Here is a 22,302-nt window from a genome sequence, read left to right on the forward strand (position 1 = left end):
CTTGCTCTTCTCTTGATAGTTGATGCCACAAACCCAAATGGCTGTGGCACAAACACAAAGTCCATGGCGATTGGCTGATTCGAGCATCGTGAGCTGCATAGTTACCGCGGCCGCTGCGGGATGCCGCAATGTGCCCGCATACTCGCTCGCGATCACACTGAAAGTAAGCCGTGCATTCAAAGAAAAAAAAAGAAATGAGAGTGCTCAAGGTCATGATGCACGCTGACAAACGGACGTAGCTTCTTGCCCTCTTGTCATTCACCACCTGCGTAGCTTTCAGCGTGGTCACCGGTACGAAAGGAGAGAGAAAGCGCTTAAAGCGTGCGACAAATCCCTGTAACTCAGCTCACACCTGACAGATTCGAAAATTTTTTGCGGCAATAGATTCATGAACCAATAAACTCCCAATAGTGAGGTCATTCGATGGTTAATTTGAAAAGTGTTGCAGGGCCCCTTTAAGTAGACCTACTAGCAGGGTAGCTTTAGATCATGGTTGCGCATCGCGGCAGCAACCATGATCATCATTACAAAGCGTATGTGCACAGCAAGATGCTCAGTTCAAAGCAACAACTTTAAACACAATGTAGCTGGCATCAGTGCCAGAGAATATTTTATTTGCCAGTAATATAAATAACATCAAGCTCAACATCTGCAGTCCTCGTCCTGATGTGGTCCTGGCATTCGGCTTCCACTGGTGAGCATGTGCTCTTGATTCCACCCCTGATCAAGCTACCTCACATGAGAACCTGAAAGTCCGTTCAAAGCATGAAAATAAGGACTACCTTAGTATAAGCCTCAAGTAGAAAAAAAAACAAACAAAACTTTTCGTAGTTCTATGGAACTGGTGCTTTTAAACCATTACTCCACATCCTAGTGTCACATGCCCTTCACTATTCCAACTTGAATATGCCTCCTAACAGGTATGTTTATTGTGTTCCATTTTTTTGAATGCCAGCTTTTTAGCATTTCACACATATAGAACTCACACTATCAGCTCGCAGAACATTTCACATCACACAAAATTTTAGATGCAAATCCTTTCTCCATTCCTGACTTCCAACTGCTGAAGGTCACAAAAGGTCACAAGAGCACTTGAAAGCATTATAAGAGAAAGAAAGTTGAAAGAAATTTGGAAATATTTTTTTACTAATTACATTTGTATATGCATATACCCTGTACGATCGTATGCCATGTACTTTTGTGTATTTTTGCATTAAATCTGTGCTGAGTGTATTCATATTGTAATTCCCTATTCTGTAACAGCCCGAGAAGGGCTCACAGTATGCTCAAATAAATAAATAAATAAATAAATAAATAAATAAATAAATAAATAAATAAGTTCCTCAATGGTGGAAAATAGACCACAAACTGCTCAGTTGCAAAGCTCATATCGGCACTATGTGTCATTGATGACAATGCTGTGAAAGGCCCTCTATTCATGTACTTTTCATGGAAACTCCTTCTATATCTGACCACTCTCGTTATAACAGTTGCATTTTCATTAGTCTGCTCGCTCTTTGTATGCCACCTAGCAAAGAGCTGATTCTTTACTGCCGGTATTTTTTTCCAGTGTTAGTCCTATAAATGACAGCATTAAGAAGTTAACAAATCTTTATTTTGAATCTATTATTCATATAAACACAGCTCTTGTGGCCAGGAGCATGATCTTATGATCCAGCAGTGTAACTCGTTGGCCTAGGAGATAAATATTTTTTTGTAAATACACAAATATCATGCGGCCTTCACATAAGTACTGCCATAAGCAAACAGTCACGACAAGAAGACCACGCAATAAACGCACACATACAAACATACGGCTAACAGACGACACTGAGAGCAATCCACTCTAACCGTGCTTCCACTGCCAACAACTGTGCTTGATTTATAGGGGCATAGTGCTCTGGAACAATCCCTGCAAACCGTTCTACAAGTGTAATGCTTCAATAATTCAGCAGGGTAGATCAACTAACACCAACATGCGGCCTTCACATAGCAAGCAAGCGCACAGCGGGACAGTGGCATCCCCTGGCTGAAGTCACATACATGAGGCCACCAAAGCCCTGAGGGATAATACAGGCTAAACTTACAGGGTTCTATTCATTTTAAGACGGCATGGGTAATTTGAAATGATATAATGGCAATCAGCGAAAGCAGAATTAATTTTCAAGCACCTACAACTTCTCTGGCATTACTTCATCTTTGGACTGAAGTGTTACACAGAATCCTGACATGGTGGCATACAGATAACCATGATTGGGAATCATTTGGAGAATAAAACAAATATATGCATGCATGCATGCACACACTCGTGCATGCAGCCAGACACATAACAATATTGCTTTAAGTTTATGCCCATCATGCATGAGAGATGCCATGAGGAACTGGCTTCCTCCTCTTCTGCTTAAGATCAGCGTTGTAGATGGTCAACTTTGTACATTCGACGAGGAGCTTTGCAGAAGTGGCTCACAAATGCCTTCCCATTCCTTCAAAGGTGCCTCCATTTCTGAGACTTCACCCGCTAATGACATAGGCGTGGATTTCTGGCAGGGGCAAACGTTACTCGCTCGATATCTTGGCGTTTTGAGTTGTACTTCCTCGATACTGTAACATATTACATCGGCATACAATGTTGGTTGCATAATTCGGCTAGCTGGGATACTGTATAGAAGGTGCAATAAATGCCCTTCTGTTTGTTTCCACTACTGTGCACTGTGTCCTTTGATCTATGAGTGCAAGCGACCCCAAAAGATGAAGGAACAGAGCAGTGTCTCACTTGTTTGGCTTTTTTAATGGTTGAACAACCATAGACTTTTGACGCACGCCCTCACATACATTGTTATTATGCTATAGATGTGTGTGTCTGTTGCTCTGCTGCAAGTGAAGAGGCATTTCATGCAGTGCAGACTACTGCCCAAGTGCCGAATCGGAATTCCATTCATTTGATGTCAGCCCTTCAGATGAGAGATAACCAACTAGTCTGGATTCCGAATCTGCTCAAGGAGCACCTTCCCAGTGATGTGCATGGCACAATAATGCTGACTGGGACAAAGGTGACAGCAGTCTAATGTGTGCATTATTCCACACCTGTGAAACATATTCACTACACTGCATATACTTTTTTAATTCTTATTCTAAGTTTTTACTTCTATTGTCATTACTCATGAATAAGCAACACATCTATAACTATACAATATTTTTTTTGCCATTTCATGGTCACTGAAGACTTATGGTAGTTTTTTTCTTTTTTTTTTAAATAGGTCATTCTGGTGATTTTTAGTATGCAATAAAACAATCAATTCTGAGGGGTTGCACTTGGTAACAGTAGAGTGAATGAACCCTCAGGGGGTTAGAATTCCATTTTTTTAGGCATTGTTTACAATCTTAAAATACAACTTCCCTTGGCTATTCTCTGTGCTAGCTGAATGACCAAGTTGCATTAGTTCTACCAATTTTTTTGCTTTCTGCAGATCTTTATTAATAGCAATATATACCAGTATATTTGCAAGGAAGAACAAGACTGCAATAATTCACCATAACATAATAAAATATAAAACTGTAAGAGCCGATAAGTAGGGGTGTGTGAATATTCGAAATTTCGAATATTTTTCGAATAGTGTTTGCTATTCGATTTGATTCGCACTGGAATTTTACTATTCAAACGATTCGAACTTCTCAAAAACAAATACAGTCAACGTCCGATTGAAAGTCACCCCTTCAGATTTTCAATATGCTTCACCTCGTTACACTCCCGTATTGCGGCAAAGCTGCCTTTCAAGCTCCGATACGGTCGAACTTTGCCAAGACACAGGCAACGTCCGATTGGAAGTGGTCTCTATATTTTCAATATGCTTCACCTCATCACACCTCGGTATTGCGGCAAAGCTGCCTTTCAAGCTCTGCTACGGTCGCAAATGTACTAACTTAAGAAAACGCTGGTTCCAACATGGAGATGAAAGATGTGCAGAGGTGGGGGCTCAATTAATGCTGTTTTGGACCTGAAATTTGGGCAGGAAGTTCGAAAAATCGGAAGCCGCAGCTTTTTAGCATCCAAAATTTCAGATGTTCTTATATATCGACGTCTACGAGGCAGGTTTGGAACTCCGGACTTGGAGGGAGCACACCCTTGTCCGCCACATCAGTCGGGCTTCCACAGAAGTTGAAAGAGGAGGAGAGGCTCAGGAAATGGCATCTTTGCCTATCACATGTAAAGTGTTGTCGGCAACACTTTGGTTGCACCAAATCATCTACATAAATAGAATTCCGCCTCTACATTACCTCATTCTTGATAAGACAACCATGAAACACCACCCTGCCAGTGCTTCATCAACCTAGTGAAAAGAAACACTTTCATGTTGCTGTCTCATAAGGATATGCTTAGGAATCCTCTCCAACTTTTTTTCTGCAATTTCGCTTCGAAGTATTCGAAAAATATTCTAGAAATATTCGGAGAAATATTGTAAAAATATTCGATTCGATTCGCACTCGAACCACAATATTCGAATTCGCTTCGCACCCAAAATTTTGCTATTCGCACAGCTCTACCGATAAGTATTTCTGATTTAACTCACTACTTTACTCCACTGCTCTGCTTTAAATTCTGATTAGCTTTATTAAATGCTTTGGCTTTTGGGCAAAACTACCAAATGCTTTCTTCCTTGGTCAGACGCTTGCTACACTAGTAATGCTTCCTACTGGCCAGAAGGTGCATGTCACTCTTGTAACAAAGACAGCCAAAATATGAAGAATAAAGAAAACAAACCAGAAAGAGAGAAACATGTGTGTGCATGCAAACAATTTTGCTGTCCATATAAACCAAGACCAACTGATAATCTTGTGTCAGGAATGAAAGGCTAACAGAAGAAAATTTGGATGCTAAGGAAGGGGCTTTCCCTGTACAAAGATGGGCTTCCCAACAGGCTTTGTTTTTCTTCAGTGTAATTTTCAACACAATGTGCTCTATTGAAAAACCACCCTCGCATAAGTAAACTAAGCTCTCCAAATCACTACGCTTTCTTTTCTTTTCTGCATGACTCCAAGTGTTCCCTCATCTCGTAGAGCATGCCATTTGTAAAATATATGGCTGGCAACAATAATACATTGATGACTTTACCCTTCAACAAGCTACTTGCACGACCTAGCCTTGTCTACAAGAAGCAGAGAGCAACAGATGAGCTCAAATTATTGTGAGGGCTGCAGAAAAAATAAAACAGCACCAGATGAGTTGGTCTCTTTTTGCTCAACCTGCCTTATATATAGAAAGGGGTGATGAACATTTTCTGAAAAATTGAACTTGCCATTTGTTTTTGATGTGCCTACACAGTGTCCAATGGTTCCTGTTTGATGGTCACTCCTCCAGGCAGGCTGGGCTCAGATGCCGCAGCTATGGCAGCTAGTCGTGGCTGAAGACACAGTTGCCGAAAGGCTGCGTAGCTCAAGTAGGGGTCACTGTCAAGCCGCTCAGTTTCATCAGTCGCACTGCGTGACACCTCAAAACGCACCCATCTGCCAAGAAGAACATGTTACAATTAAAACTAAGGAGCAGCACTACATGCTAGGGTCATTTGTGAATTGCCAATACTAAAAATCCCCACCCCCCATTTTAGTGTACGAATCCCCCCCCCCCCCCAAAATCAAATGCACTACATCCTCCCACATTTGCCTTTTTATGGATCATATAACAACAAACCACAAATTTACCAATGCATCGTTGAACGATTAAGTTATTTAGCTCCTCAGGCACAAATTCTTACAAAACATTCTCAATGCACAGGATGCTTTGTTCCAAGAAAGTTAAGGTGGTAGGATGTTGCTTGGTACACCCTCTAATGAGCAATGATAATTATGGAGTAGATAAATATCTACTATGCAGCCAGTCATATTGAATTTTTGCATACAAAGAATTGAATCACTGACTCAAAGTAGATGCACAATTTGCTTACTGGCTGTGACCATTATGAGGAATGAAGAACTTATTCTTTTGCCATTGCTGTTGCTAGCGCCACGTTGAACATCACGGCAAACGTGGTAGTTCTCCACCAAAATGATCAACTTGAACAATGCATAATAATAATAATATCTGGGGTTTAACGTCCCAAAACCAAGATATGATTATGAGAGACGCCGTAGTGGAGGGCTCCGGAAATTTCGACCACCTGGGGTTCTTTAACGTGCACCTAAATCTAAGTACACGGGCCTCAAACATTTTCGCCTCCATCGAAAATGCAGCCGCCGCGGCCGGGATTCGATCCCGCGACCTTCGGGTCAGCAGTCGAGCGCCATAACCACTAGACCACCGTGGCGGGGCAACTTGAACAATGCAGACATTGCAAATTAAATTAATGCACGTTAAATAAGGAAGTGGTTGAATTCATCCCAAGCTCAATTTCTGTTGCTTTTTCTTTGCCATTGCTGGTCACAACTGGCAAAAAAAATTGCGTATGCAAATGTGTACGTTTGAAGGGGTTAAAAGTGAACCTGAAGGGGTTACACTGAAAATTTTTTAATAAATCATGGTCATTATGTTTTATCGAAACAAATAATTTTTTATGTACAACAGTCAAGGACATGTCGTGCAAACAGCCTATTTAGTAAAAAAAATTACCATCAGAAAAAAAGTGGAAGATAAGATAAAATGTGGTCGCCCATGCATGAGATAGTTAGTTGGTATTCTTCAGGCTGCAAGGAAATGCACAGGTGAGCTAAAAAAAATTGCATGAAGCACTGGTGTTCATATATTCCTGCTGCTACCAGTCATCAGTGACTCTATGGTGCTTAAAGGGGAACTCTGGCACAGTTTCCATCATATTAAGATGTTGCCGTCTTCAAATGGTATTTACAGCCCTGTAACTGCTAGGATGGCTCAATTTGCTTAGAGACTCATCAATAGGCGCTGCGCAAAGCGCCGACAACGCCGCCTGTCGACACGGCTCGGAAGCGTAGGCGGGTTCGGGCGAACAGTGTTCCCGTGAGCATCAAGGCACGAGTGCTGTAGTTGCGTTATCCATCGCAATTTAACACTTCTGTCAGCCTTCAGCGATGTCCAAAAACAACTGCTGTGTAGTTGGCTGCTTGAACACGTACAAAAACTCGCGAGGAATACACTTTTACAAGTGTCCGGTGCTGCTTCAAGAGGAAGAGTGGCAGCGGCGGTGGATTGCCGCTGTTCGACACAGAAGGTAAGCAATTGCGCTTTGTTTACAGCAGTGTTAGAATGATTACCGTGTTTTTATTTCTACATTTATGTCGCCAGGCCTTTAGTGAACGCTTCCATGTTTACAGTTGGTCGCCTTGTCTAAATTCTGGAAGCTACAATGCACATCAGGTAGTTGTTACTCATGAGACGCGATGCCGCTCTTTGAAAAAAAAAAAACGAATGATGTGAAGCGCAATGCCAGACAATGCGGAGTAAAGCTATGAAGAAGTAATTGCGCTTAGACACTTTAAAGAAAGGACTTGGAGTTAAAATGCTGGTAACGGTGCTTCAGAAAAGCGCCGACTGAATCACACATGTGCCGCACGGAATCGGCTACATGCTCCAACCTATCGATCGCACTGGCATGTGATCTTCGGTGCAGAATGTTCACTGTGCGCTCGCCTGAGCTATCTGCATATTGGCTGTACAACCTGGCATCTGTGAGCATTGAAGGCTTTGGACAAGACATTAAACCTCGTTTTGAATGCCTCTTAACATGACTTCGTGGTATTAGGAAACGCCCGAACTTTAAGCCCTGATGCCTGCCACTAATGCACACTTACTTTACGTAAGTTGTGCAATGCATGCGGTCGATTCTGAAACCTTCCAAGTTTTTTTTTTTCTTTATTCTTGCTAGTGGTGCTAGCTACTACTTTTTTTTTTTGAATGAAACTGGTGTACATATGTTTATGTTGCTGCATTGTAGTTTTGAATCTCCTTTCAAAATGATTGCAATGAAGCATGCGGTTTACAAGCAATACTTATGACCACTCTTCGCATTTTCTTTCAAGCTGTGAATATTGCGAATATGTATTTTAACTAATTCCTTGCTTCTTCCACTTTTCTGTAACCTTATGGACCTTTTAGAGAGGATGGGAGCCCCTGGGAGCCTACAAAGAACACCAGGATCTGCAGCCAGCATTTTCTGAACGGCGAAAGATCAAATGATCCAATAAATCCAACTAACGCAATTATTGCTGGAGTCCTATACGTGCTATCTTTCTCAAGTTTATAGTGCTGCTTTGGAAGTTTTACGAATGCTTACATTTCACGTGGCCGCACCTGTACAAACCATTCGGTAGCGCGATAGCGCTCCCTCGAAATCTACTATAAAACACACGGCATATAAACGAAGCTATTAATGGTCGGGGCGTTATAATGAAAGCGGCACATTTACGATGAGCACCACTTCGTAAGGAAGCTTGTTGATGCTCGTTTGTGTATGGCCTTCGAGGTTGCGCGCCGGATCTCGGAGGCCATGGTCTGTGGCAAACACTTGGCGCGTATGGTAACAATGTGTTCCCATAAAGCTATGAAATTGGACGTATGTCCACAATTATAAGGTGTGGTTCCTTTGCGCACACTGTGACCGCAGAATTATTTGGGATGCGCACAAGTGGCAAATCATGCGCACGCACATCACCCATGCTTGTGGTGAAAGCAGGCGTCTCCGGCACGAAGCCCGCCTGCGGTTCCAATGGCCGCCGCTATGTGGCTTTCAGTGGCACCCCTATAGGCACTGCACACCGCCTATAATTTTAAGTATTAAAAAAGAATCTGGGAAATCCAAAACTGAAATGGGCAGCTGCTTTGAGCAATGTTTACAATGACGTCATGGAATACCCTGCCGCAGTGAAAACACACACAAAAGAGTTTTTGCCAGGGGACAAGTTCACGCACCGAAAAGCAAAAAGCCACTTCTCCTGAAAAGCACTGCTGGAGGGAAATGCGTTACAAAACAGACACCCCTGATCTTCATTGCTCTATTCTTGGAAACTTCAGCACTACACCAGCTTTAGAAGAACTGATAGCTGTGCCAGTTGGTGATAATACTTGAACATGTTTAACTTAGCGAGTCAGCGATTGTCCCCTCTTCTCTTGTGTCCACGTCGTCATTGCGCTAAGTTAAAGATGTTCAAGCACACCAGCTTCCCCCATCGCTTTTTACTGCACACAATGCAGCTTAAAAAGCCAAACAATTATCTGTGGTGGCTGTCACTGCCACTGTCCTGTTGAAGAAACAGCCCGCTTTGTCCTTCATTGCTTCACCTCCTTGGTTAGATGGGAGAGATAGCGAGGCAGGGTATGTAATAATAATACCTGGTCTTTTACGTGCCAGAACCACCATATAGTTGTGAGGCATGCCGTAGTGGAGGGCTCCGGAAATTTCGACCATCTGGTGTTCTTTAATGTGAGGTAGGGTATGTAACCAAGTCACAAACACAGGGTAGCCCACATTTACAGGTGTGATTCCAAAATTTGCTAACAATCTTTAAAATTCATTATCAGAAAAACTAAACGACTTACAACCATATAGCTTGGCACATATCATCAGTGTACTAAAGAAAACGGATGTTGCAAATTTTATTGAAATTTTATTGAAAACTTTCAAGTAAACGCACGCATCAATTTCAGTATGCTGTCACGATTATCAATGGCAAATGCGGCAGTGCTACGAGCCGCGGGCCCCCCACAAATTCCCAGAAACAATCCCTTCTTCCCTCAGGGCCTTTCGGTAATCCTCAGCCCCTCAGCGTTCACTGTGACGTCAACACAGTCGTCTGCTCATGTCATCCACGAAAAGAATCTGTTTGTCTGCACACACGTGTGCACGCTCACCACTCTTCCTCGTCGCACGGTGATGAGGAACACTTGCGAGAAGGAGAGACAAGCCAGCGAATGGAGTATAGCGAAGGAAAAAGCGAAATGAACGAGGGCCTCTTTTGTATCATCAAACACGTGCAACTCCACTATTACGGCACAGTTTTGAAAAATTATCACGGCTACAGGTTCGTTGTAGACTCGTGCACAAGTGCAACATCACAACTAAATTTTGACCTCTGGGTGGTTTAGGGGCCCTTTATTTAACAAGTCCTGCTGAGTATGAAGTTCCATGAATATTTCTAAATTAAACATGAACGAATATTTACAGGGTTAAACCCTTCACTGTCCCAGATCAAGAAGCATAGACAGATCGGCACCAGACAAACAACCAAAGAAGCTGTGCCACCATAAAAATATTGCTTCATTTCAATGTTTAAGAAAAACCTGGCAATAGGCTAGTTGGTTAAAGGACAACTTTGTTTGCGCAAAACTACAAAAATGTACTGGATATAGTCAGAAAAAGGCATTGGACTGTTGTTCAGTGCACGTTTTTTTCTTGCTGTGTCCAGTACAGTTTCTGTAGTTTTGCACAAACGAAGCTGATCATTTATTTCAATGTGTTTACTGGCAAAGCACATTACATTTTCATTTAAAAAACTATATATATCAGGATCCCTGGCTCAACAAAGTGCGAACTTGGACATGGGGAACCTATGCAGCACTGAACCTTTGATCAAAGAGTTATGACATATGTTTTATATCCGTAGAATCTTCCTTTCTTTTTTTTTCTTTTTTCATTAGCATGCCCGTTCTGTACACTAGCCATAATAGGCAAGGCATATGGAAGCCATGTGGACTTCATCCAGTACAGTTTCTGTAGTTTTGCACAAAGGAGGTTGATCATTTCAATGTGTTTAGTGACAAAGCACATTTTCATTTAAAAAACTATATATCACGAACCCTGGCTCAACAAAGTGCGAACTTGGACATGGGGAACCTATGCAGCACTGAACCTTTGATCAAAGAGTTATGAGCATATGTTTTAAATCCTTAGAATCTTTCTTTCTTCTTCTTTTTTTTTTTCGTTAGCATGTCCATTCTGTACACCAGCCATAATAGGCGAGGCATATGGAAGCCATGTGGACTTCATGCACTTTGGATAAAAAAAAGACAAATGAGCTTCAAGTTCCAAAGCCCTCTGCTACCCAATTGGTAAATGTCTCAAACACATTCGCATCTTAGATTTACAGCGTTGGCAAGAAAAGCAGCAAGGAAAAGGTAAATACATCAGCAAATGCTAATGAAAACAAGGAAACAAGGAGGTAAACTCTGTGAGCACGTGTCAGACAGCACGAAACACGCACAAATGATCTTGAAAGTCTGTCAATATATCGGGAGCTTAAGCAGTGCTTGTGTAGGCTTCCATGACAGCAGTGTAAGTGGCAATGGCAGAAAATAATTTTAAGTGTTAACCTTTTTGCCTTTAACCTTCATGTAGCTTAGCGGAGTTGTTCAGACATGCTCAATAAAGCTGCCAAGAGCATGCCACGTCTATGCCCCGTTGCTTCAAAGGGACACTTCAGGGAAAAATATTTTGTGCTATGTAAGTAAATTAGCTTCTATCAATTCTCACAAATTCTCACAGACGTCACTTTAGCAGCTGTGACAATGCAGGGAAGAAAGCACTGGCAATCTACTTTCTTATTCACTGCCAAGAAAACCTCACGAGTAGGAATGCGATGGACGTTCACATACATACTCATGGTGTCAGATGGAGCCGACAGTGACTTGACGGCACTTAACGATAATACTCAAAGAGCTATAATTGTCTGAAGGGGCCTGGTCAGCCAGAAAAGGTAGAAAGGCAAAAGACGGGTGGCGCCACCACCTCGAAGTTTCCATTGCCATGTCATGGTTTTTGACGGCACCTGCTCGTACCTAGTCAATTTTATTAATGACAATGATGAGCTACATTTTATTCTAAAAAAGCCATAAACTCCACTAAACAATATTCAAGAACTTCTACTAAGCCACAGTGGCCCAAACACGAAAAATTATTTGCAATCCATGACGTCGCACTCACGTATTGGTGCTGCAGATTCAGTGTGAAATTTAAAAGTTGAAGTATCACTCCATTAGGAATAAAAGTTTTACCATGAAGTTAAAAAAAAGCCAAGTTTGTAAAAATACCTTATCGGGCTAAACAGATTTAGAGATCCCCTTTATATGTCCTTTAAATGCTTGGTTCCACTTAGTGAAACATCCTCCAAAAGTATTTTCAATATCTTTGCACCTCACCCTCCTTTCCACACAGTATGTCCCAAATCGCCGGTTATTTTTCACCTTAGCAGCTATTTCTAGATCGCTCTCCTTAAACCCTAACGCATGAGAAATATTCCTCAAAATTGAAGAGAACCCATGACATATGCAAGACGCACGAGTTAAAGCGAAATACTAACCTGTAATTGGGGCACTTGCGTGCACCAGGACAACTCTGGACCAAATTCTGAATGGTTGGATGAGGCAAAGCAAAAAAATCTGCACCTCGTGCTGCAGGCACAATTACCTCTGCCCCACACGTTCGATTCACTGCTCGTAGAAGAGCAACATAGCATTCATCTGGACTGCTGCCCACAAAAGGTCGCTCAGGTGCATCCTCTGCAACAATTTCGAACTAGAAAAGAAAAGTGAACAAGACAACATATTGTTCATAACACCTTACTAGCATGAGCTAGACATCCGCCTCTGTTGTAGAGATTACTTTAAAACAGTCATTTACTCCTACATTCTAAAAACACATTTTACCTTGCTATACTTGCAATGATTACATACTCTCACTATAAAAAACAGCAATTATTAAATAAAGATACTGTTATTTGCTTTGATTGACTGTTATATCACTGCATATGCAATGCACAAATATCTTACGGCCATTTACGTACAGATCTTGATATGTACAGGCGTGAGCATAAGTATATGGACCACGGGATCGCGTGGCAGAATGGATCAACACGCCATCTACCGACAACGCATTGTCGAGAGAACCACTGAAGCTGCAGCTGCGGTGCTCATGCGCGTCCTGTCATATCAGGTGGCCTCTCATTGTCTGACTGTCTGACGTGGTTATGGTGCTCGTAGACAAAACATCAACTGGGTGTCGCTTTCCTTGCCCCACCGTATCTTTGCGTTGTTTTACGTAGCGCTGCAGTGGAGCCAGCTCGAGCGCCTGGCGCGCATCGCTTTTCACAACGCATAGCATAGCTAAGCATAACTAAGCATAATTAGCATTCTACTGTCTAATAAAGCCAAGCATATTTAATTAGATTTTCTGATGACGCCGTGCGGCGTCACCAGATAACTCAGCCCTGCTTGACTTTGACGCGTTAAGCGAAATCAAGCATAGATGAGCAAGTTAAGCCAAGTATAGCCGACCCTAATTAAGCCTAGTTAAGCATGGTATCACCTAATAAAGCCAAGCATAAGTAAGTTTATTTAAGGTAATCATAATCAAGCCTAGCCCAGCTTGCCATTGCTATGCTAAGCTGGGATTAGTTGAGTCAAGGTAAGTATAGGCAAATCTAATTAAGCATAGTTGAGCATGGTATCTCCTAATTAATTCGAGCATAACTAAGTCTAAATAAGTCAGATCTGATGGTGGCTAATTAATCCAAATCGAATTCTTCATCAGCCTGGCGAAGCCAAGCTTATGTAGATCTAATTACCACTGAACGAGTGGATCATAATTAGGCTCTATTAAACTTAGTTGGGGCTAATTAATACAAAGTCTAATCAGGACTGATTAAGTTGTGTGATATCAAAGGCACTGCACTCGAGATAGATGAGTTTCATGCGGCCTAGTTATGCTAATTACTCCTAATTAAGCCAATTAGGTAGAGCCATGTTTAGTCCAGATAAATCTCAATAAGCATAGTTCAGTATGGTATTATACATATATTAATCTGAGTATATTGATATATAATTAAGCCAAACCTAATTAATCCCAATTAATCCAAGCAATCCAAGTCTATCTCTTAAAAGGGTCGTGAAAAGAAAACGAAGCTGCCCAGTTGTAATTTTCCCTGCTTTAACAAGGATTAGACGTGCCGATTCCAAAATATTTCGGCGCAATATTCAGTCTGTAATTAATGACGCCCATTTGAAATCGCAGTTTAATTTAGCTCCCAAACGACTGTGCGGAACTACCGGCTGCCTTAGGCACTAACTTCTCTTATCGTGACGTCATGGTAAGGGAAGTTATAAACACTGCGTTAGCTTTGATTTGCTCTAAAATAATAGATTTATAGAAACCTAGACAAGAAACAAATGAAAGAGCAACTTTTGTGCTCTGAGTTATATACATTGTACACTGCACATACAGCACGTGATCTGCTTGCTTCCGCTTTCAAGTACATCCAGGCTCCGTCGCGTGTGTATTCTTGCCTTCGCTCGCTTGGTGCAACGTCCCAGTTTTTTCTTTCTGGTTGCGTTAAGTTGTGTTTTACAGCGTGTTTTGGGTGGCTTAGTCCTCGCTATGCCAACTGTGTGCATCTTAAAATCTTAAAGGCGTTATGGTGACGTCTTTACTGCGTATAATGCTACTGTATGATGCAACGAACCTCGGCCAACTATGGCTCAGCAAACATTGCTGCGTCGCCATGTTTTGTCGACGACAGAGACTTTTCATTGGCTGACTTAAAGTGACGTCAGCTGTATAGTTGAGGGGAACGTGAGAAGGGAATCGTAATTGTGCTTTTACAGCTATTAAATGAACCCGGATGATGAAACGAGTCGAGGTATAGTATTGAATGGATGGCCAGGATTCCAAATATACACGTAGTTCAAAATTTTCGGAAAACGTTTCATGACACCTTTAATGAAGCTAGTGAAGCCATGCTCACAAATATACTGATTATCACTGACCAAGCTGAACTAATTAAGCTCGAATAAGTCTAATTAGTGCTACTAAGCCTTAATCTCATGCTAATTAATTCGGGTTGGCTTAATTCGATTTAAACATGTTTGAAATAATTAGGCAATACTATTCTTAACTATAATTCATTAGATTTGTCTGTAATTACCATGGCTCCATCTAATTAGCTTCATTAGATGCAATTAGCCTAACTCTGTTTGAGATAATAGGTGTCTTTGGCGTGTTTCGTTTGATCTCGGACAACTTAGACCTAAGTAGAATATTTCTTAATTGGCGCTAGTTAAACTTTATTTAGCTTTATTAGGCTTGACTCGGTCAGTGGTAATTAGCATCTTCAAGGGCTTGGCTTCAGTAGCTTCACTGAACGCTCGACTGGGATTCTTTTGGTGCAATCGGAATTAATTCGGTTTGGCTTAATTAGATGTAAATATGCTCGGAACAATAAGGTGATACCATTCTCAACGGTGCCTAATTGGATTTAACTATTCGCACCTTGGACTCGTTTAATTAGATTAATTAGGCTAATTCGCATAATTATGCCTCGCAAAACTCAGTATCTCGGGTGGATTTCGTTCGATCTCACACAACTTATTAAATTCTTATTGGCTTTATTCTTAATTAGCAATTATTAGCTTGAATGAGCTTACACTATGCTCGATTCAGTTAGGTCAGAAGTAATTAGCGTCTTCCTGAGCTTGGCTTCTCCGGCTCATGGTGAATTCCACTTGGATTAAACGCCACAGTTAGGCATGACTGATTTTGACTTGAATGTGCTCGGTTTAATTATGAGCAGTAAAACAACGCCGGTGAAAACAACAGGCCAGACGAGAAGGACACGTAATACAAGGCGCTTTGTGTTACGTGTCTTGTGTTACGTGTCCTTCTCGTCTGGTCTGTTGTTTTCGCCAGCGCTGTTTTGCTGCGATTATGAACCAACTAGCCCAAAAGTACATTTTAATTATGAGATACCATGCTCAACTATGCTTAATTAGATTTGGCTATAATTACCTTCACTCAAGTTAACTCACCCAAGCTTAACATAGCAAAAGCAAACTGCACTAGGCTTGATTAGGATTAGCTTAATTAAACTTACTTATGCTTGGCTTTATCAGAAGATACCATGCTTAAATAGGCTTAATTAGGGTCGGCTATACTTGGCTTAACTAGCCTCATCTAAGCTTAACTTCGCTTAAAGCGGCAAAGGCAAGCAGGGCTGAGTTTTCTTGCGATGCCGCAGGGCGTCATCAGAAAACCTAGTTAAATATGCTTGGCTTTGTTAGACTATAGGACGCTAGCTATGCTTAGTTATGCTAATTAGCTGGTGTAAAAACCGATGCGCACCAGGCGTGCCAGCCAGCCCCGCCGCCGCCGCTACGTAAAACGACGGCAAAGATGATAGAGCAAGGAAAGCGACACCGAGCAGGCGTTTTGTCTATGAGCACCATAACCACGTCAGACAAAGCCACATGAGAGGCCACCTGATATGACAGGACGCGCATGCGCACCGCAGCTTCAGTGGTGCTCTCGACAGCATGTGCTACGTCGGTAGATGGTGCGTTGATCCATTATGCCACGCGATCCCGTGGTCCGTATACTTATGCTCACGCCTGTACCATCACACAGAGCAAGACAACAATGCTTTACTAACAATAACTTTACCTTTTTACCTTTTACTTACTTTTAACTCTAACAGAACAGCAAAAAATTGTCACGAGCTCTGGCACAGAATATTATAAAGAGAGTGCACATGACTACTGAGATGTAGAGCATTACTCATTTATTGAAAATACCTCAAGGACTCTGTAAACAGGGTTTTACATGAGTATCAGAAAAAGACATCATTCAGCTGGCTGTCTCTGTCCTGGATACAGCTGAGATAAACCACCCTGAATCACTTGCTTCATGTTTTCACAATTTAACACCCCTTACATGGAGGTGTATGGTTTGAAGGCACAACACAAGTTACTCAGGACGGTTGATGTCAGCCGAGTCTCGGACAGAAATGGCCAGCCAAAGGTTGTCTCACTATTCCATGTCTCAACAGTCATTCACATCTTGTATGTATACTGTTAGAGAGCTCATGTCATCACAGCACATGAGTAGCACACCAAAGGATGCACTTTACAGTCTTTTATTTGCTTCACGGTGCTGTATTTTGTGCCTCTTACAAACATGAATGTTCCAATGGTTTCGCAGTAAAAACTCTGGTCTGATGGTCAAATGCTGCCTTTGCCATGCCCTTGTGGCCATCCCCGCTTTTCGCCACACACACAACTATGACACTGTGCTGATCGTCATGCAATCTCCACGCTTCTTTGCCAATCATCATCAAGGTGGGCATTGCTATCAACATAGCTTCTAAGACCAATCAGTCGTATTTTATTATATCAGAAATTATTGTGTAAGCAAAGTGGCATTGTACTATTATTCTCTCACCAGATGGTGCCACTGCTTTTTCAGGTGCAGTATTTTTTTATTGATATTATTATTCTTCGCCCTGCCAAAGGCACTTTTTCTTCACGATGTAAAATTTAGCTATAACATACAAAAAAAGGTGGTATGAATTTGACAAAGTCAAGTCAGGCACTCTTCTGAGCAAAGTTTGAGGTCCTTTACTACATGTGCATCGACATTTGGATCAGGTTTTCATGAAAGTATTGCACCGTGAACAGGCACACTTATCGAACATATTAAAATTATGCGACTATAACACTATTTTAGCAATAAAAAATAACTTTATTCATGGGGAGTATGCACATAGTTCAGCATGTTTAGCTAAAGCAACTGCCGCCCGTCACATAAACCATTAAATAACGAAAGCAACCACCGTATTCCTGTGAGCGCATTTACATGGACAACAAACAACCACCACCCCTAGCACCATTTGGTACGTAAAAGCACTACCGACAGTTAAGTCTGCTGTTTTGTGCATGGCGTGCAGCCTTGTCAAAATAAAACTAGGGTCGTCACTAGGACAGCTAGATGTTTTAATGTGATAACATTACAGTGTACGTCCACAGAAAAACCTGTCTGTTGCGAAATTGGAAAAAAATCACTTCATCCTTTACTCATTTATTTCAGGAAACATTTCGTTAAACCGGGTTTAGTGCCATGATAGCTTCATTAATTCAAGTCGGCGACAACACTGAACCCTATGAGTATGTGCCGGGGAATGGAAATTTCTTCATTAGATTGGGAAATTTGTAAAATCAGGTTTCGTTAGATCAAGTTTTAACTGTACAAAAATATGAAAAGTGGTAGAAGCGTTACCATACCCGAGGTCCAGTGCCAGCATCCAGAATGGTGCATGTGTAGATGCAGGCGTGATTGGCATTCAGAACACTCGCATAAATGCGGGAGCTGCAGTAGCCAACAGGGTACAGGCTCTCCTGACAGTGGAATCCAGCTCGATCAGTGACAATCTCCCCAAGGCTATGTACTTTGCAACCGGGCAGCACAATGGGAAACAAGGGTCGACCACATGAGTCCAGAGGAATAGGTGCTACAAGACGCTTGTCCGCTCCTGCTGGCTTTCTCCGTTTAGCTCTTGGTGCTTCCTCAGCAATCCCCTCCTGTAAGACACACAACACTGCGTTTCATAGAGGTACCTTGAAGACTGGTCTGATGTCCACACATTCACAAATTTCCCAGACTACATATGTGTACTTCATGAGAATTGAAACTTGAGCTAGTTGGTACGGATTCATCATGATTTAAGTAGCGCACTGACGGACGAGGACAGAGAAAAAGAAGGTGCACAACACGGGCGCTAACTCGCAACTGATTTTATTCGGAAGAACATGCTAATATAAAGGTGAAGAACAACACAAAAAAAAGGGAACAGAAACATACAAACTTTGTAATCATTTGCAGGTTCCGCTTAGGTATTGAAATTCCGCGTCACTTAGCACGATAGATGGTAGACTGATACATTTTTCTCCTTTCCTTTGAATGTGGAACGCTTCGATGACTTCTCTTGCCATCTGTTGTCTGTGACGTGACAGAATCATAGTGTCGGCGAAGAATGGTGTGCAGCCGCATTGTTTGCAATGGGTGGCGAGTGAAAATGGTTTTGTGTCTGACAGTGAACGCTCATGCTCCCTAAGACGGATATTGACACACCTTCCGCTCTGTCCAATGTATGATTTTCCACATGATAATGCACCCTGCACAGCATTTGCAGGGTGTTTGAAATTACCTGAACAGAAATCCTAGAAAAAGTAGCCCCTTGAAGATAATTGTGGGGTGGGGAGTTGGGGAAGGAACTAAATTCTGGATTTTACAACTGCCAAAAAGCCAGACTTAAACCTCCTAAACTGAGAAGGCTTGCAGAAACAGGCTGCACTTCAAAGGGTAACTATGCACCTGATAAAAAAACTCACTCTTAACAACTATTGTCAGGTAGAGGACACCAATGGTCTTCTCCCACAAAAGCATGCTGAACCTCAACTCTGTCTTTCCATGCTTCCAGACATTACAGATATGTAGGTTAGGGTACCTCAAGTATTGAGGGATGCAAACCACAGGGCACACAAAAGTGTGTAGAAAGCACAAAAGAATAAAAGGGGCCTACAATGGCATCCCCCACTGTTTGGGCAACCTAACCAAAAACTCTAATGATTCCCTAAGACTTAAGAGGCATGAAGAGTAGGCAACCCAGTGGCTCCGCATCAATAAAATATAAAATAATGTAGCCGTGCATGGCTACATTTTCAGTAGTTAACAAGACAAGAACAACGTGTTAAGAAAAAAATAAGCTACAAAGATTTAAAAAAAGAAGACAATTTGGATACTTTGCGTGCCAAAACAATGATACAATTATGTGCCAGGTCGTAGTAAGGGGCTCCGGATTAATTTTGATCACTTACAGTTCTTTAATGTGAACCTAAATCTAGGTACACAAGCTTTTTGCATTTCACCCTCGTCAAAATACAACTGCCATGTCTAGGAATCGAACCCGTGTGCTCACGCTTAGCAACACAACGGCAAAGCCACTAGGTTACCACAGTGAGTTATGAACTAAATAGATCATAATTTACAATGTCTTTCTTCAAAGCCTGCAACATTAAAAAAGTTATATGATGTGCCTCAGCATCCTTCTTTTAGCCCTTTATCATGAAAAGCAGCAGAAACACAATGGATGAACACAAGGAAAAGTATGAGCGCTGATTTCAACTGGTTTATTTTTCCAGAAACACACAATTTATAGCACTGACATCACAAGAAACACAGAATTACAGCTTGCGCAGACATTCCTTTTCTTTAACAAGAAGAAGGATTGAAGGGCTGCTTACACAGTGATTGGCAAGTTTTTCTATCATGTCAGCTTCTATAATCTCACGTGTAATCTGTTTCCAGCATCTGGAGATGACACATGACTTGACAAATATTGGGACGCACCCGCAGCGAGTACAGTGATGAGCTAAGTTGCCTTTTATACAATGTCATTGTACTTGTGCTCAGATAGTCTAGAATTGAGGCACCAACCCGTCTGGCCTATGTGCAATTCACCGCAATATAATGGCACACAATACACAACATTCACTGTGCACAGGAGAAACTTATTCTTGAGCTTAATAGTGCATGCTGCATGATCTTTGTGGTTCAGGTCAGTGATGCTGCAAATGTATGACTATTTATCAGGCGCAGAAAATGCAACGCAAACATTAGCTCACTGAGCAATCACTTTCAGAATGTGGGAAAGCATGCATATAGGGAACAACCATGGTTTTACCCTTTTCTGGAGGCATCCTGCAAGACAACTGCTCAGACCTGTGCTCATTTCTGAGCAAACCCTCAACTATTGAGGATAACAAAATCTTGGAATACCCCACGTCTGTTAAGCGATCAACTTGTCTGTTAAAGACTTTCAATTATGGCCTGAGAATGAGATTTTTTAAGCACATTAATGAAACATAGCTTAGCTTGACGAGTTTAGAATGCAGGGAGTCATACTGAAGCAAAGGTTTGGTAGCATATCGCTCATACATCCAACATGTGTGTTCATCAGTAAATGTTAGTTTAAGATCTAGAAATCTGATAGAGTTGTCTACTACGATTTGATGCATGGTTACTAGTGCATGCAGAACTTTCTGGAAAATTGTTAGTATATCTGCTACGTTGGCAGTCCGCAAGATGCTGAAGTCAAATAAAATCAAATAGTCGTCTACAAATCTAAAAACATTAAACATGTTAGTGCTCTTTAGACAGACCAAAACTCGTTTGTCCAGCAAAGCTAAAACCAAATCGCCAAGTACGGGTGCAAGGCAGAAACCTACCCACACACCTTTCTTCTGAGTATGAAGGCAATCCCCCCATCTTACGTATGTTGCATGCAAGTAAAAAGCGAGTAACTCTAAAAAAAAAATACTCACAGATAGCCCAGTGGTGTTCCGAAAATCAACGGCACCAAACTGGTCAATGCTATCTTCTACATGCTTCAAAATTAGATCTTGTGGCGAGGAACACCACAGATCTTTCACGTCTACTGATATGGCAGTGAAATGTGTCTTATCATGTTTCCTGAGGCACTCAACAACTGCTTCTGAATATTTAACCATGAACAGATCAACAATAACGACATTTCAGCTTTTTCTGTAGGAACCGGGCAATATATTCTTGCCATGTTTATTTCTCAAAAAAAAAAAAAAAAAAAAAAAGACCCTGAAGAGGCAGTCAGCGCTCGTATGTCTCCTTGTGTTTGCGCTATTTTTTAAGATCATGAACAACCAACTAGCCAAAAATATCGCCCTTGTGAAGTTTTAGCCCTTGTTGGTCAGCATCACCAAATCATCACTTATGATTTTCAGCCTATTTCATGTCCAGTGCACCACGTAGGCCTGTCCCAATTATCTTCAATTACCTTTATCTTGTGCGAGCTGACTCCATTTTGTGCCTGCGAAATTCCCGATTTTGTCACTCCATCTAATCCTCTGCATTCCTCAGCTACATCGCTCATCCCTTGGTATCGATTTTATTGCTCTAACTGACCACTGGTTATCTGTTCTTCAGATTACATGACCTGCCCAGGTCCACTCTTTCTTTTTAATGTAAGCTAGAATGTTGGCTGGCCCTGTTTACTCCACTCTCTTCCCGTCTCTAAGTGTTATGCATACCATTTTTTGTTCCACCGGATGTTGCGTGATTAACTTCTCGAGTTCCTCTGTTATCCTTCCAGTTTCTGCCCTATACGTTGCCTGCCATTATTTGGGAATATCTGCTGCAAGTTCTCCAGCCCATCCTTATTTCTCAGTAGATTTCCTTAGCACGAGTACGCTCCCCTGTCAGTAATTGCCCTAGGTACACATACTCTTGAACAGACTTCAGTGGTTGGTTGCCAATAATGAACTCTCTTTCTTGGCAGGCTATAAATTTGTCCTTGGCATGTTCATATTTAGCCCTACTTTAGCACTTTCTGTTAAGGTCTTCGATCATTTTTTCGTAATTCATTGCCATCATTGTTGAAGAGCACTATGTTGTCTGCGAATAGTAAATTGCCAAGACATTCTTTATTATTCTTTATTCCCATCCCTTCCCAACTAGTCATTTGAACACTTCTAAGCATGCAGTGAACATT

General features: G+C 41.6%; 1 protein-coding gene across 1 annotated transcript in view; it reads right to left on the reverse strand.

The window, feature by feature from the left end:
- Positions 1-577: 577 nt before the first annotated feature.
- Positions 578-22,302, reverse strand: part of LOC119372433 (transforming growth factor beta regulator 1) — a 29,841-nt gene continuing 8,116 nt past the window's right edge. Inside the window, exons 2-5 of the mRNA XM_037642916.2 lie at positions 18,002-18,298; positions 12,256-12,470; positions 5,295-5,502; positions 578-746 (exon numbers count right to left, since the gene is read on the reverse strand). Of these exons, the coding sequence (XP_037498844.1) occupies positions 5,313-5,502; positions 12,256-12,470; positions 18,002-18,298 (702 nt within the window). The 3' untranslated portion in view covers positions 578-746; positions 5,295-5,312. The remainder of the gene's footprint in view (positions 747-5,294; positions 5,503-12,255; positions 12,471-18,001; positions 18,299-22,302) is intronic.

The sequence above is a fragment of the Rhipicephalus sanguineus genome, chromosome 1 (genome assembly GCF_013339695.2).
Source record: "Rhipicephalus sanguineus isolate Rsan-2018 chromosome 1, BIME_Rsan_1.4, whole genome shotgun sequence".
Lineage (NCBI taxonomy): Eukaryota > Metazoa > Arthropoda > Arachnida > Ixodida > Ixodidae > Rhipicephalus > Rhipicephalus sanguineus.